General features: G+C 42.4%; 1 protein-coding gene across 9 annotated transcripts in view; it reads left to right on the forward strand.

Moving 5' to 3' along the window:
* The window catches only part of ADNP (activity dependent neuroprotector homeobox), a 31,650-nt gene extending 21,656 nt beyond the window's left edge, over positions 1–9,994 (forward strand). For 7 of the 9 annotated variants that reach the window (XM_087853497.1, XM_087853501.1, XM_087853500.1 and 4 more), the window contains 3 exons: positions 1,993–2,105; positions 3,902–3,994; positions 5,819–9,994. In XM_087853497.1, the coding sequence (XP_087709623.1) occupies positions 1,998–2,105; positions 3,902–3,994; positions 5,819–8,929 (3,312 nt within the window). In that variant the 5' untranslated portion in view covers positions 1,993–1,997 and the 3' untranslated portion in view covers positions 8,930–9,994. Of the gene's footprint in view, positions 1–1,634; positions 1,687–1,992; positions 2,106–3,901; positions 3,995–5,818 lie in introns of all 9 variants that reach the window. The other 2 variants (XM_087853502.1, XM_087853503.1) reach the window with 2 other exon arrangements.
* The last annotated feature ends 4,699 nt before the right edge of the window (positions 9,995–14,693 follow it).

The following is a 14,693-nucleotide window of genomic DNA, read 5'->3' on the forward strand; positions in this document are numbered from 1 at the left end:
ATGAGCATACTCACATTTTCAGAACTGTAGATGTATAAATTGGATACCCACCATGCAGTGAGGTGCTTCAGTTGGAGGTCTTAGAACAACTTGGTTAGCTGTGGGTGGTGGGCACTTAGAATGCCTGATGTGTTGTTCGTAGGAGAATGAGTTTTCCTTTATCCTCAGCTGCAGTTTACCTCCCAGGGTGTTTTCTGTATAGACTGGTGGCTTCAGTGGTGGCGACATTTCCAAATCATTGTGTATTTGTTTTTGCTGAGATGTTGAGCTGTGTATAACCAGGAGGTGGAGAAAACCAGTAATGGCTGCCTTTTGGGCTCATCTCTTCTCTGAAGTGAGGCAGGACTGACTTGGGAAGTTCCGAAAGAACTGCTGGATTTGGGCCCACAGAGAGTTTATGAAATGAGTAGAGAAACGAGATGTCTCTTCTCAGACTTGGCCGTTGGTGGGCATCTGTTTTGATGCCTGGACTCTTCAGAATTAGCCTGTACCCTTTTCTGTATTTCTGAAACATTGCTGTCAGGTGGCCCTCTCTGAATGACCTGGTTGTGGGAATAGTTTTATTAAGCAACTAATGTAAAACTTTCAAAAAGATGGTTTAAAACAATTCAGCAATAAAATTTCCACAAGGAATAATGGATTTGGCTTTGAATGCACATTAATTTGTAACCAGAGTGACTTCTGAGTCCCCTGTGAAGTCATATGCAGATTGTTGGACGCAGGGAGTGTGGAGGACACATAGTCGTGCTTCTTAGCTGCTGAGGATGGGAAGGCTGGTCAGTGTTTTTTAGTGAAATGCATTTCTTTTTTGGCCTCAGTTATACTTTGTACTTCATGTAGAATATTTTGAAACTTCTAAGTTCTGATGACCTATCCAAATTCAGAATTTGTAGGAGTTGTTTTGGTAGGCTTCACCTTTTCCATTATTCATAGTTAATATTGATTTTTGGATCAGAATAATAAATGAGGTAACATACTGTATTACATTTGGATTGGTTGATTATGGCTGTACTTACAAATGGTAGTAGTATTATAGAGTAACAGCCTTTATTAATTAGAACACCAGATTTGTGTGTATTAAACTTTAATTCCTGTTCCTTTGGTTTTTGGGTTTGCCTCTGGTTTTGGTTTTTGGAACTATTTTATATTCTACAAGATTTATTTGGATTACTACATTGATGATAAATTTTTACCGTATTTTATAGGAAACATTTATGGTCACTTGGAAGCCATACAAATACTAATTTTATTTTAACTTTTGTTTTTTAAGGAACTTGGGGAAGTGGATCTAAATTTGTGCTTTAATGTATTAGGTCATTTAAATAATTTTTCAGTTCCTTCACACTTACATATAAGCTTTTCATTTTTCAAGAGGATCCCCTAAAGTCTGTAACACAGTTATCATCTGCCCTGATGCTGAGTGCCTTTGTCCAGGTGTGGTGCTGGCTGGGGGACGAGGTACACAACCAGTAGTGTCTCTAGTTTGGATAGTATTTGGAAACACCGAAGGATATTTCTATAAGATTATCATAGCAATGTGCAGGACAGTTCCCAGAAAACAAAAACTTCTTTTCCCTGGCACTCGAAATTATGTGATAATGATGCTGAAACGGTGAACATTTTTCTATTTTCAGAGGCTCAACATCACAAGGAGAAAAGCACTCACACTCGATTTTAAGATAATCGGTTGGTATTATTAACCTAATTCTCAACTGTAAAAAAACCAGTTTGGTGATGCACTTAAACTCTAATAAGCATTGTGCCAGATTAGACTCATAGTGGATCTATAACATAAAACGTCCTGTTAAAAATAGAAAAGGTCAGAGAGCACTTACTTTTGCCTGCCTGAAGTAATCGAAACATACTAGATAAAGGGTATCTACTCACCTTCTTTGTCAGTGGGCCAGGGTTTGTGGTCCTACCATCAGTGGAACTAGGAAATATTACAAGTTGTACGTGTTTTGACTTGACTTAAATTTTTTTTTCCAATAGAAACTATGTTCCAACTTCCTGTCAACAATCTTGGCAGTTTAAGAAAAGCCCGGAAAACTGTGAAAAAAATACTTAGTGACATTGGGTTGGAATACTGTAAAGAACACATAGAAGTAAGTAGCATGCCATTTTTTAATTTTAACATGACTCAGCTTCTGGTCCATTACTTTGTGTCAGCAGCCGGGATTGGTTAATTCTTAGTTGTGATTCTGAATTGCAACTGCAGCATTAGCTTCACCAGAGCTTTCTCAGTTGACTTAACTTGTTCCCTTCTCCCTAAAATGGGCTTTTTCATCTTTGCATCATGAAGCAAAAGCCGTTCTACTGGTGAGGATGTAACATGTCAGACACTTCAGGTGCTTTAAAATTGTCTCTAAATTCAGATTCTTAGAACAACCCCTGGGGGGGGGGGATGTAGGAATTCTTATCTCCAGTTTACAATGAAGAACCAGTAAAGATACAGGTCCACCTCATAGCTAAGCATATGGCAGGGTCTGTCTGCAGGACTCCAGAGCCTGTTCTCATTCTGATATGCCTGAGTGTTCTGGTTGACCTTCTGATTGTTGAGGCATGGTGATTTGGGTGCTTGTTGTCTCTTTTCTTAGGATTTGAGCATTTGTTGGCCCTTCTGACCCATCATACACTATTATCTTCCCCTTGTATAACAGTTTGGACTTTGCAAACTGTTTTTCTAACCTTTTTTTCTGTGAGCTTTATAACAGCCCTGTGGGATAGCCAATGTACTGGTCTCCTTTTCCAGATCTCGTTGCTCCAGGTCTTGCGGTTTAGTTGGTCAGAGCCTCTGATTGAAATATTTAAAGCTGTTTTCCCCACTAGCCTTTAAGTTCCAGCTGGCCAGGGACCATAACCACCTTGTCCATCCATGTATAGCCAGCACCTAGCACAGTGCTGGATACATAATAGGCATTCAGTAAATGTTTGGATGGAATTGAAAGTTAAAAAGCAATTTCCTTCATGCAAACGGTTTTCTTTTCCTGATTCCCATGAATAATACTTGGGGGGTATATCATGAAGACTGAAGCTTCTCAAAAGTGGGCTTCTCTAGTTATGTTATCCCCAGTGTGGAAGTTCACTGCCTCTCCAGCCCCTCAAATTCAGGTAGATCTGCCCAATGAAACAGTCCATCTACTTCCACTTTGCACTCAGTGGAGTAATCTGCGCAAGAATAAATAATGCACATGTTAAGGTACCTTTTCTACCCTGCATTTGATGTGTTCCTCCCGTTATTACACCTATTACATACTCTGGAATTTATATGTACTTGATTTTCCCACACTGAACTGTGAACCTTTTAGGAACCAAGGGGAATTTTCTCCTAAGACTTTGTATCTTCCTGGCCTGGGGGGAAAACGGGCCATTAAATTTTTACATAAGAGTATAAATTTAACATAATACTGCTTACTTTTCTTCAAGTAGCTTGCTTTCTTCCTTTCGTGGGTTCAGAAATCCTGAGTGTTCTTCCCAGTCCATTTCCACTCCCCTTTTTCCCTCAGAAACAGAATATCACATCCATGGTTCTGTAAGCAAACATTGCTAGCTTATATTCATTCTGTTCTGGTACTACAACTGATGAGTTACAATACTCTGATGAAAGGGGCTTTGGTATTAATATGTGGCTGAATTTTTTACTTAATTAGAACTTCCAGTGGTTTCCTTGGAAACCTGGCTTGACCATTAGGGGGATGTTCGATGGTTAGAAAATGTTGAATGCAACTTCCATATGCCTTTTTATATTTCCTAAGAGCCTTATCGTTCCTAGTTTAGTTCTTGGTGGGTTTGGTTTTTCTGTGTGTCTCCCCAGCTCTAGCTAAGAGATGGGATTTATAAGTAAGGTTGGGCTAGAGTTGATATCACTGTGTTTTTGTAAACTTCTTTCACTGTTTTCTAGGATTTTAAACAGTTTGAACCTAATGACTTTTATTTGAAAAACACTACATGGGAAGATGTAGGACTATGGGACCCTTCGCTTACAAAAAATCAGGTAAGTATATAGCACAGGGGACTTCCCCAAATGGCAACATTTCTTGGTATACTCCCTTTTCAGTTCTAGGCCTTTCATAGTGATACATTGTTTTGTGGGCTGCAACCTTGTATGGAAAATGTCAAAATTGATTATTTCAGTTTTCGTAAGTGGCAGGAAAAACTAGGAAGAATTTGTCTTTTTTGTTGTTGGACTGAAACTTCAAGTGTAAGAATAGGAAATTTTGTTACTTAAATGTTCTGAGGTCTACTGTATATCAATAGTATGGCAGCAGTACTTTGGCTCTTCTGTTTCTGAAATGTACCCTCCAACATTCTGTTCATCTAGGCCATCCATCATTTTTTTGTGTCTTTCACAGTTCGTGTTATTTCTGGAGAGGGTGGGTTTTTTTCTGTGTTGGTATCATCTAACCTCTGTGGGGTAGGGGCTCTGGGATTACTAAGCCAGTACATGGGGAAGGGGATGGGTGGCTTTGTAGGACGGTAGTGACAGAAAAGTGTAACTTAAATTTTTACAAATTGGAATTAAGAACACCATTAGGTGGTCCAAGGCACCAGTGATGCCCGCAAGTGTCAACAGGTGACGATGTGACAGAGAAGGTGGTATAGGTGGTGCTTCTTGCCCCACAGGGAGAAGTGACTGTCACTGCAGACCTTACCATTACAACTGTTTCAGTAGTGAGTGTAGTTCTGTAATTATTGATCTGTTTATCGGAATGTATTGGGCAGGGATTTTAAACTCTGCCTCAGAAATTGGAGAGTATAGTTACCTGGTTTTTTCTTCTCCATACCCCAGGAAAAAAGGTATGCATCATAAGTCTTTGAATGTAATATCACTTAATTCGGTTTTACGAATCCCAAAGCTTCACATTCTAACACTAAATAGGGGGTTGAACTTTAAGGAGAAGCAGTGTATTTTTATTTTGTGTCAAACCAGTATCTGAAACATAATCTCTTGCCCAGCTTGTGTTTCACCTGTCTTCAAAGGACAAACTGCACAAGTGCTAATGAGCATAATTCTGGAAGTTGCTCTTTGAAATCAGTATATTCTGCAATACTTTATTGAATTTTTAATATGCACGCGTAGTCTATAGGAAATTTTTGTTTAACTTCTTAATTTGAATCAAAGCAGCTATCACTTCATTAGTTCTTTTGAAGCTGCTCTTGGTTGAAAAGAGAGACCATGGCTTACAGAAGAAAGCCAGCTCTTGAAATCAGTACCTTTTTGATCAGTAATGAAATCCAAATACTACACTGTACTTCGATCAGATGGAAAAAAATGTTTTGAGATTTTTGAAGATTTTCCATGATGGGAGGAATAAAAGGTGTATCTTTGTATCTTACTGCCTAATTGCACTACAGCACTCTGGGCCCTGAGTTTTACTGAATGGTAAACCTAAAACCTTTTGCAACTTACTGATTCATGGAGTGAGAGTGATTTCACAGTGTTTATTCTTATCGTTTCTAACTGTAAAATGTTTATCTTTGAAGGCATTTGTCTTTGGCTTCTCTAAAACCAATCAGCAAATCTGACTTTGATCTTTTCTAAACATTGAGGGGAAACTTAGACTTGGGTTTTTTTTTAATACTCTGGGACCCAAATGAAATTATTTGGTTTAAAACAGCTTTCTCATTTGGGTTTATATTTTACAAGTTAATTTTGCAAAAGGGAAAAAAATAATATCAATGCATTACAGAGTTCCAGTTCTAAAAACAGCATTACATCTCTGTTAAAAATAAGAGAACATCTGGGGGAAAAAAATCTAGAACCTGTTACTACCGTTCTGAAGTGGCATTCTGATTCCAGTTTTTGTCTTTTCTTTAGGACTACCGGACGAAACCTTTTTGCTGCAGTGCTTGTCCATTTTCATCAAAATTCTTCTCTGCCTACAAAAGTCATTTCCGGAATGTCCATAGTGAAGACTTTGAAAATAGGATTCTCCTTAATTGCCCCTACTGTACCTTCAATGCAGACAAAAAGACTTTGGAAACACACATTAAAATATTTCATGCTCCAAACGCCAGCGCACCAAGTAGCAGCCTCAGCACTTTCAAAGATAAAAGCAAAAATGATGGCCTTAAACCTAAGCAGGCTGACAGTGTAGAACAAGCTGTTTATTACTGTAAGAAGTGCACTTACCGAGATCCTCTTTATGAAATCGTTAGGAAGCACATTTACAGGGAACATTTTCAGCACGTGGCAGCGCCTTACATAGCAAAGGCAGGTGAGAAGTCACTCAACGGTGCAGTCCCTTTAGGTTCAAATGCCCGGGAAGAAAGTAGTATTCACTGCAAGAGATGCCTTTTCATGCCAAAGTCCTATGAAGCTTTGGTACAACACGTCATCGAAGACCATGAACGCATAGGCTATCAGGTCACTGCCATGATTGGGCACACAAACGTGGTGGTTCCCCGATCCAAACCCTTGATGCTTATTGCTCCCAAACCTCAAGAGAAGAAGGGCATGGGACTCCAATCAAGAATTGGTTCCCTTGCTTCTGGAAATGTCCGGTCTTTGCCATCACAGCAGATGGTAAATCGACTCTCAATACCAAAGCCTAACTTAAACTCTACAGGCGTCAACATGATGTCCAATGTTCACCTACAGCAGAATAACTATGGAGTCAAATCTGTAGGCCAGGGCTATGGCGTTGGTCAGTCAATGAGACTGGGTCTAGGTGGCAATGCACCAGTTTCCATCCCTCAGCAGTCTCAGTCTGTGAAGCAGTTACTTCCAAGTGGAAATGGAAGATCTTACGGGCTTGGGTCAGAGCAGAGGTCCCAGGCACCAGCAAGATACTCCCTGCAGCCTGCTAATGCCTCTTCTCTCTCATCAGGCCAGTTAAAGTCTCCCTCCCTCTCCCAGTCACAGGCATCCAGAGTATTAGGTCAGTCCAGTTCCAAACCTACTGCAGCTGCCACGGGCCCTCCCCCAGCCAATACTTCCTCAACTCAAAAGTGGAAAATATGTACAATCTGTAATGAGCTTTTTCCTGAAAATGTGTATAGTGTGCACTTCGAAAAAGAACATAAAGCTGAGAAAGTCCCAGCAGTAGCCAACTACATTATGAAAATACACAATTTTACTAGCAAATGCCTGTACTGTAATCGCTATTTGCCCACAGATACCCTGCTCAACCATATGTTAATTCATGGTCTGTCTTGTCCATATTGCCGTTCAACTTTCAATGATGTGGAAAAGATGGCGGCACACATGCGGATGGTTCACATTGATGAAGAGATGGGACCTAAAACAGATTCTACTTTGAGTTTTGATTTGACATTGCAGCAGGGTAGTCACACTAATATCCATCTCCTCGTAACCACATACAACCTGAGGGATGCCCCAGCTGAATCTGTTGCTTACCATGCCCAAAATAACCCTCCGGTCCCTCCAAAGCCACAGCCAAAAGTTCAGGAAAAGGCAGATATCCCTGTTAAAAGTTCACCTCAAGCTGCGGTGCCCTATAAAAAAGATGTTGGGAAAACCCTATGCCCTCTTTGCTTTTCAATCCTGAAAGGACCCATATCTGATGCACTTGCACATCACCTACGAGAGAGGCACCAAGTTATTCAGACGGTTCATCCCGTGGAAAAAAAGCTCACCTACAAATGCATCCATTGCCTTGGTGTGTACACCAGCAACATGACCGCCTCGACTATCACTCTGCATCTAGTTCATTGCAGGGGTGTTGGAAAGACCCAGAATGGCCAAGATAAGACAAATGCACCCTCTCGGCTTAATCAGTCACCGGGCCTGGCACCTGTCAAGCGCACTTATGAGCAAGTGGAATTTCCCTTGCTGAAAAAGCGAAAGTTAGACGATGATAGTGATTCACCCAGCTTCTTTGAAGAGAAGCCTGAGGAGCCTGTTGTTTTAGCTTTAGACCCCAAGGGTCATGAAGATGATTCCTATGAAGCCAGGAAAAGCTTCCTAACGAAGTATTTCAACAAACAGCCCTATCCCACCAGGAGAGAAATTGAGAAGCTGGCCGCCAGTTTGTGGTTGTGGAAGAGTGACATTGCTTCCCATTTTAGTAACAAGAGGAAGAAGTGTGTCCGAGACTGTGAAAAGTACAAGCCTGGTGTGTTACTGGGCTTCAACATGAAAGAACTAAACAAAGTGAAGCACGAGATGGATTTTGATGCTGAGTGGCTGTTTGAGAATCATGACGAGAAGGATTCCAGAGTCAATGCTAGTAAAACTGCTGACAAAAAGCTCAGCCTTGGGAAGGAAGAGGACAGCTCCTCAGACAGTTTTGAAAATTTGGAGGAAGAATCCAATGGAAGTGGTAGCCCTTTTGACCCTGTGTTTGAAGTTGAGCCTAAAATCCCTAACGATAACCCAGAGGAACACATACCGAAGGTCATTTCTGAGGAGGCTTTAGAATCTGAGGAGAAGCTAGACCAAAAAGAGGAGGATGGTTCAAAATATGAAACTATTCATTTGACTGAGGAACCAACCAAACTAATGCATGATGCTTCTGACAGTGAGGTTGACCAAGATGATGTTGTTGAGTGGAAAGATGGTGCTTCTCCATCTGAGAGTGGCCCTGGTTCCCAGCAAGTGTCAGACTTTGAGGACAACACATGTGAAATGAAAGCAGGAACCTGGTCCGATGAGTCTTCCCAGAGTGAAGATGCAAGAAGCAGTAAGCCAGCTGCCAAAAAAAAGGCTCCCACGCAAGGTGACAGAGAGCAGTTGAAATGGAAGAATAGTTCCTATGGAAAAGTTGAAGGGTTTTGGTCCAAGGACCAGTCACAGTGGAAGAACGCATCTGAAAATGATGAGCGCTTATCTAACCCACAGATTGAGTGGCAGAATAGCACAATTGACAGTGAGGACGGGGAGCAGTTTGACAACATGACCGATGGGGTCGCTGAGCCGATGCATGGCAGCCTAACCGGAGTGAAGCTGAGCAGCCAGCAGGCTTAAGTGCCAGGTTCTCTGGCATCGGGGACGTGCTGCAGCCTGGAACTCTGCTCTCCTTTCGGTAGGACTGCAGAGCTGTATTTTAACTGGTACTGCCTTTTGAGTGCTGGGTCATCGGGCTGTGGGGATACGCCGCCACTGCTAATCCCGGTGGTTATTTCTAAGTCTATGACACACGATTGGTTGATCTTGCTTCAGAACTTGCTGTGACAGACACAGTAAATAAATGTGAAAAACCAATAAGCTGGTGGCTCACGAACACACGTGCGGAAAAGCAGAGGTTTATTTTATCTGCCTTCTCAACAGTTCTTTCCCTCTGTAAAATGTTTGGATGTTCTTGGGAAGCGTCACCCTGATCCACACGGTAGTGTAGGGCCAACATACAAGCTACCAGTCCAATGTGTATAGTAGACTTTGGGGAAAATCAATTTTTTTTCATGTATTCATTCTGAATAGTTGAAATGTATATTTGTACAGTCTTTTAGACCTATTCAAGTGATGCCTATGATATTGTTATTGTGTACCCATCCTAGATTTGTTTCTTTTTTAGTGTTGCCCTTGCTGTGTAATAAACGCTCTATCTAGTTTACCTAGCAGAAGCTTGAAACCGCGCTAGTATGGACTTTTGGACAGACTTAGTTTTTGCACATAACCTTGTACAATCTTGCAACAGAGGCCAGCCACATAAGATATATATCTGGACTCTCTTGTATTATAGAATTTTTCTTGTTCTGAATATCCTTGACATTACAGCTGACAGAAACAAAAACTGGTATTTCAGATCTGTTTTCTGAAATCTTTTAAGCTAAAAATCACATGCAAGAATTGACTTTGCAGCTACTAATTTTGACCCCTTTTAGGTCTGGATGAAAGTGTGTTGTGTTGACGCAGCAAGCCAAGGAGTGCTGCCTTTGGGTATTTAGTTTTATCTTTAGTTAAGCACCACCTGGTGTATTCATTTATACCATCCAATATATGACACACTGTTGTAGTATGTATAATTTTGTGATCTTTATTTCCCTTTGTATTCATTTTAAGCATCTAAATAAATTGCTGTATTGTGCTTAATGTAAATATTTGCTTTATTACACATTATAGTCCTGTGTGTCCATTAGGTTTTGTGCCAGCTGATGTCATGGCTCACTTCCATCAGAGGCGGGAGCCACGGCCACCGAGGAAACTTACAGAAGACCAAGATGTGCCGCTGGCATTAAGAATGCTTTCTCTCAAGGCACCTGTTACAGATTCTTTTGGTTTTGTTTTGTCTTTTTCCTTTTTAACTGCAAAAGTAAACAGCCTTGAGTTCTTCAGTTCCCCTTTTGTTAAGGAGCAGAGCCTGCTTATATATGTCAATGTCTCACTGATGAAAGGATGTCAACAAATTGGCATTAATTTGCAAGCAGAACATCAATGCCCTGGCGTTCTTTCTTCTAAAAGGAAGTGAATGTTAGTTTTCACCTTATAATGGGAACAATTGTACTAAACAGGCAACTACTCTCTGCTTTTGTTGTAATTCTCTTGACCATCTTGCTATTAAAAAGGCTTTGGAGATCACACACTTGAAGGGCTGTTTAAGATGGAAGGAGCTAGTATATTTACTACACAGATTCCCAAGAGCAGCTTGGACTAAAGAATGGAAGAGTACAAGGAGGCAGTATTAGGCCACCGTTTTTAGTAATTACAACAATGATGGAAAGCTCTAATCCATGCAGAGGGCAGAAGCTCAGCAAGCACCTCTCGGGGACATTGGTCTAAAGAGGTCTTAAGTGGCTGGCTTCCATAATTTCTAAGACTCCTTCCAAAAGACAGCTGTAACAAAAGCATTAACAAGACCAAAGAAAATTGACCAACCTCCTTCTAAAATGTTAACGTCCTGCTTCTCAAAAACTACAGGAGAAAGTGCAAGAATAGACCAGGACCTTTAGGGCATTTGGGGCTGGCATGGAGTCATTTTAAGTCTGTTCTACAAGGAGATTATAAATTCTGTAGACACCAGCTAATAATATTTGGGACAGGATGTCCCCAAATTAACATGCCACGGATTATCAAATCAGAAGAACTGGCATTGAGAAAGCTTTTCTCTTACTTAAGGATAGTAATAGCAGCTGAATTGAAGCCCTCTCGCCCTTGGTTTGAAATTAGTCTGCCTAATAAATTACTAGGTGGGAAGGACGGAGCCTGGGCTTATGAGGCCTACGTGGAGTTCTAAGGAGACTTGACTAGTGGAGGGGGACGTACGTTCCTGGTTGAACATTTGAGCAGAGACAGACGAGCGTGCTTCCTCACTAAGGTGGTGGGAATGGGCACTGTTGGCATTCGGAAAAGAATTTAGCCACCTAAGAATTGGAAATGAAGAACCCCAACTAGTGATGTTGCAGAAGCCCTAAAAGTGTCTCAATAAAAGCCATTTTAAAAGAATGTCGTTGCTACTGTTTGCTTTTGGAATAATCTGGAAATAAAAGCTGTGGCAACCTGCCACCTTCTAATTAGAGAATGTCTATAACTGTAGACTGAACAATTCTGTAAATTTTCTTCCCAGGAGAGTTTTACGTCCTTCCAATTTTCTTAACGGCCCTGACTTCCCAGAGTCAGACTGACAAGCAGCGTGATTTCTCTCCCTTTTCAGCACATCGAGGCACTTTCTTCTCCCATCTTTGGTCTCCATCAAACAGCACTTTGTCCCTCTCTTAAGATCTAAGCAGAAAAGGATTTACCCGATTCCCGGGTAGTCGTGTATCCAATCCAAATGCCTACCCATTTGTAAAGATAGATACTTTTCAGAAGAGAACAAAACAAGTGCCAGATTTGAAAACAATCTATCAGTGATCAGGAGATACCCCAACTGTAACACCACTGGAAACCATTAAACTTGCGTTTGTCAAGTGAGTACTGCTATATACAGGGGTGGTTTCCCTACGTTGACCCTGTACTGCCAGCATCAAACCCACGACACGGAGGCCCCAAAACCCTCTCTAGGGGATTCTATGCTACTAAAGCTTGAGAATCACTTAGTTTGCGTGATGGAAAGTATACTCTTCACTAACAAAATTAGAATAGGTTAAATATATGGATTTCACAGGGCATCGGGTCAGCCTTCCGCCCCTTCCTTAGGCAATGATCTTTTCTACACATTGTGACCCTTATCTCTAACCTACCCTGTTGCTCACTGGGTCAGTGCAGCAGACCAACTGCAAGCATGTCTCACCGAAGTGCTGAACCCCCAGAAGAATGGAAATAGGTTGCTTGCGCCATTTTTTTTTTTTTAAGATTTTATTTATTTATTTCACAGCCAGTGAGAGAGGGAACACAAGCAGGGGGAGTGGGGGAGGAAGAAGCAGGCTCCCAGCGGAGCAGGGAGCCCGATGCGGGGCTCAATCCCAGGACCCTGGGATCACTCTCTGAGCCAAAGGCAGACGCTCAACGACAGCCACCCAGGCGCCCCATGCTTGCGCCATTCTGAAGTGGCTGGCATTCCAGCATACCAGTTATCAGTTGGCCACCATGAGGTGATCTAGAAACAGCTTAGATAAAGTCTTGATGGTGCATCCAGTTAGGAAGTAAGGCATTTCCTATCTACTATTAGAAGGTCAGCTTGAAAACATCCAAACTTGCACCAAACGAGGGTCACCATTCTGGAATTCTTTGTATCCTGCTACTTCCCATCAAGGTACTCCACTTTAAACAACTTAACATTCACTAGAACTTAGTAAGTGGTATTGCAAATTAGTTGGGAGATGTGTTCAAAAAGTCAGCATGTAAGGTGAAAGTTGCATATCCTGGAAATCCTCCAGTCGTGATTTCAAAGTGCAAGTAAGAGAAGGACAGAGGAAGGAAGGTTTGGAAGGTCCATAGTCCTTCCCAGGGCAGATGATCAGTGAATGGAATAAAGGACAGAATCTTCACTATATAAATGAGTTGTTGCAGTTGTGTGTTTTTCAGAATACAATGTTCTTGGCATCTGTGATGGAGGCCAAGCACCACGACCTGCCCAGCACACCATCAGGCCATAGAGGTGTAAGGCCATTTAAACCTCATCTGGCTTTTGCGTGAATCTTGCTGGACCTTTATTACAGTTTTATTACTAAGTGAGGCAAAATGGATATCATAAGTCAATTGTTCACCTTTTGGAAACAGCAAGAGTCTAGAAATAAAAAAGGGCTTTCCCAATGTAGTTGGTGAGCGCTGTACTGGCTGTGAGTTGGACTTAGCAGAACATGACGCTACATTGTACTGACTGTATGTGAAGCAGCCATACGTGAGAGCCTAGGGATTAGCGATCAAGGCCCTGCAGGACTTGCTGGTGGCTGCCTCTGCCGGCAAGTCTAGCTAAATGGGATTCCCTGGGAAGAGGGAACCAAAGAGGCTCAAACACAGAGCCCTATCCTCCAAGGACCCCTCCTCCTTCAGGCTAGGGGCATGACTACACCTTTCCTAGGAGTTCAGCACACACTGCAAGTACTCAAGTACCTTCCAGACATCCCTGAAGTGTTCCTGGGACTAGTAGCGCACTAAATTCCAAGATAGTTTGAGTCCTCAAAATAGTCCTGCCGTAGTGCCCCAATACCCACCCACCCCCAACCAAAATAATAATAATAATAATAATAATAATAATAATAATAATAATAATAATCCTGTGAAGGGAGTATCAGCTCCAGGTTTGAGAAGCTAACGTCCCAAGATCCCAGCTGGCAGAGGAGAGAGAGAGATGCTGACTCGGACCCAGGACATCTGAGTTCCCAGCCATTGGCATTCCAACTACACCATGCAGCCTTGATCTTGACTAAAGATGAGCCTTGTAAGAAAGGCTTTCCCTGCTGTGAATGCAGACACACGAGCCTCGTCTCTAAACCAACACATGATGCTTTCCCTGGCACAGCGTCTCCCACGCTACTCATTCACACTGCCGTCTTGGTCATCTGCCTAACAACTGCTTTATGTACTTAGTATGTCTCCACTACCCTTTTTAAAAAGGAAAACTCTGCCTCTACAAGAAAGGACAGCCAGCAGAATTTGCCATTAATGAAGACGTCCGTAAAAATAAATACAAGACAAAACGTTAGACTAACACCTCACCCCCTGTTATTGCTTGCTGAGGGCTGTGAGCCAGAGTCTGGCTCTGATTGTTAAAAAGGAAAATCAGAGGGATTCAGGACACACCAACACCAAAATGAGACTTCCTCCTTGGCCCAGGCAAGACTGAAAGTACGGGGGGAACCTCATATCTTGGGGTGACTTATGCTTCCTAATGCACGCCGAGTGGCACCAAGAGCCCAGAAGGGGCTCTGGCTCAGAGTGCTTCCCAGGGAAGCCTTTGCCCATTGGCGATGACCTGACTCTCCTTTCCCAACTTCAGACACTTTTTTTATGAATGGGACTGTCACTGGCAGGGAACAGGAACCCCAACTCAGACCGTGCTGGATAAAGGGGACACACAGGTAACAAATATGCTCAGCGGTGTAGGCATGGGCTCAGGTCCTCTGTCCTTCTGCCCACCCACATGGTCACCCTCATCCTAGGCAGGCACCCTGGCATCCACAGGGGGCTTCCCATTCACCTTCCCTCACTACTGAGCAAGAGTCCTGACCTTGGAGCCAACTGGACCATTCCAGAGCTAGTCTCTGCGGCTGGAGGGCTTGGGTCAGAGCTATCTCAGTGAGTCACTGGGAGCTCGGATGACCCTGATTGGCTTAAATCAGTCAGCACCCATCTCTGGAGCTGGGGTGGAATCAGTTCAACACAAACCAGAAACCAACTCAAACCCAATCCC

The sequence above is a fragment of the Ursus americanus genome, chromosome 22 (genome assembly GCF_024610735.1).
Source record: "Ursus americanus isolate L20-20 chromosome 22, mUrsAme1.1.p, whole genome shotgun sequence".
In the NCBI taxonomy this organism is placed as follows: domain Eukaryota; kingdom Metazoa; phylum Chordata; class Mammalia; order Carnivora; family Ursidae; genus Ursus; species Ursus americanus.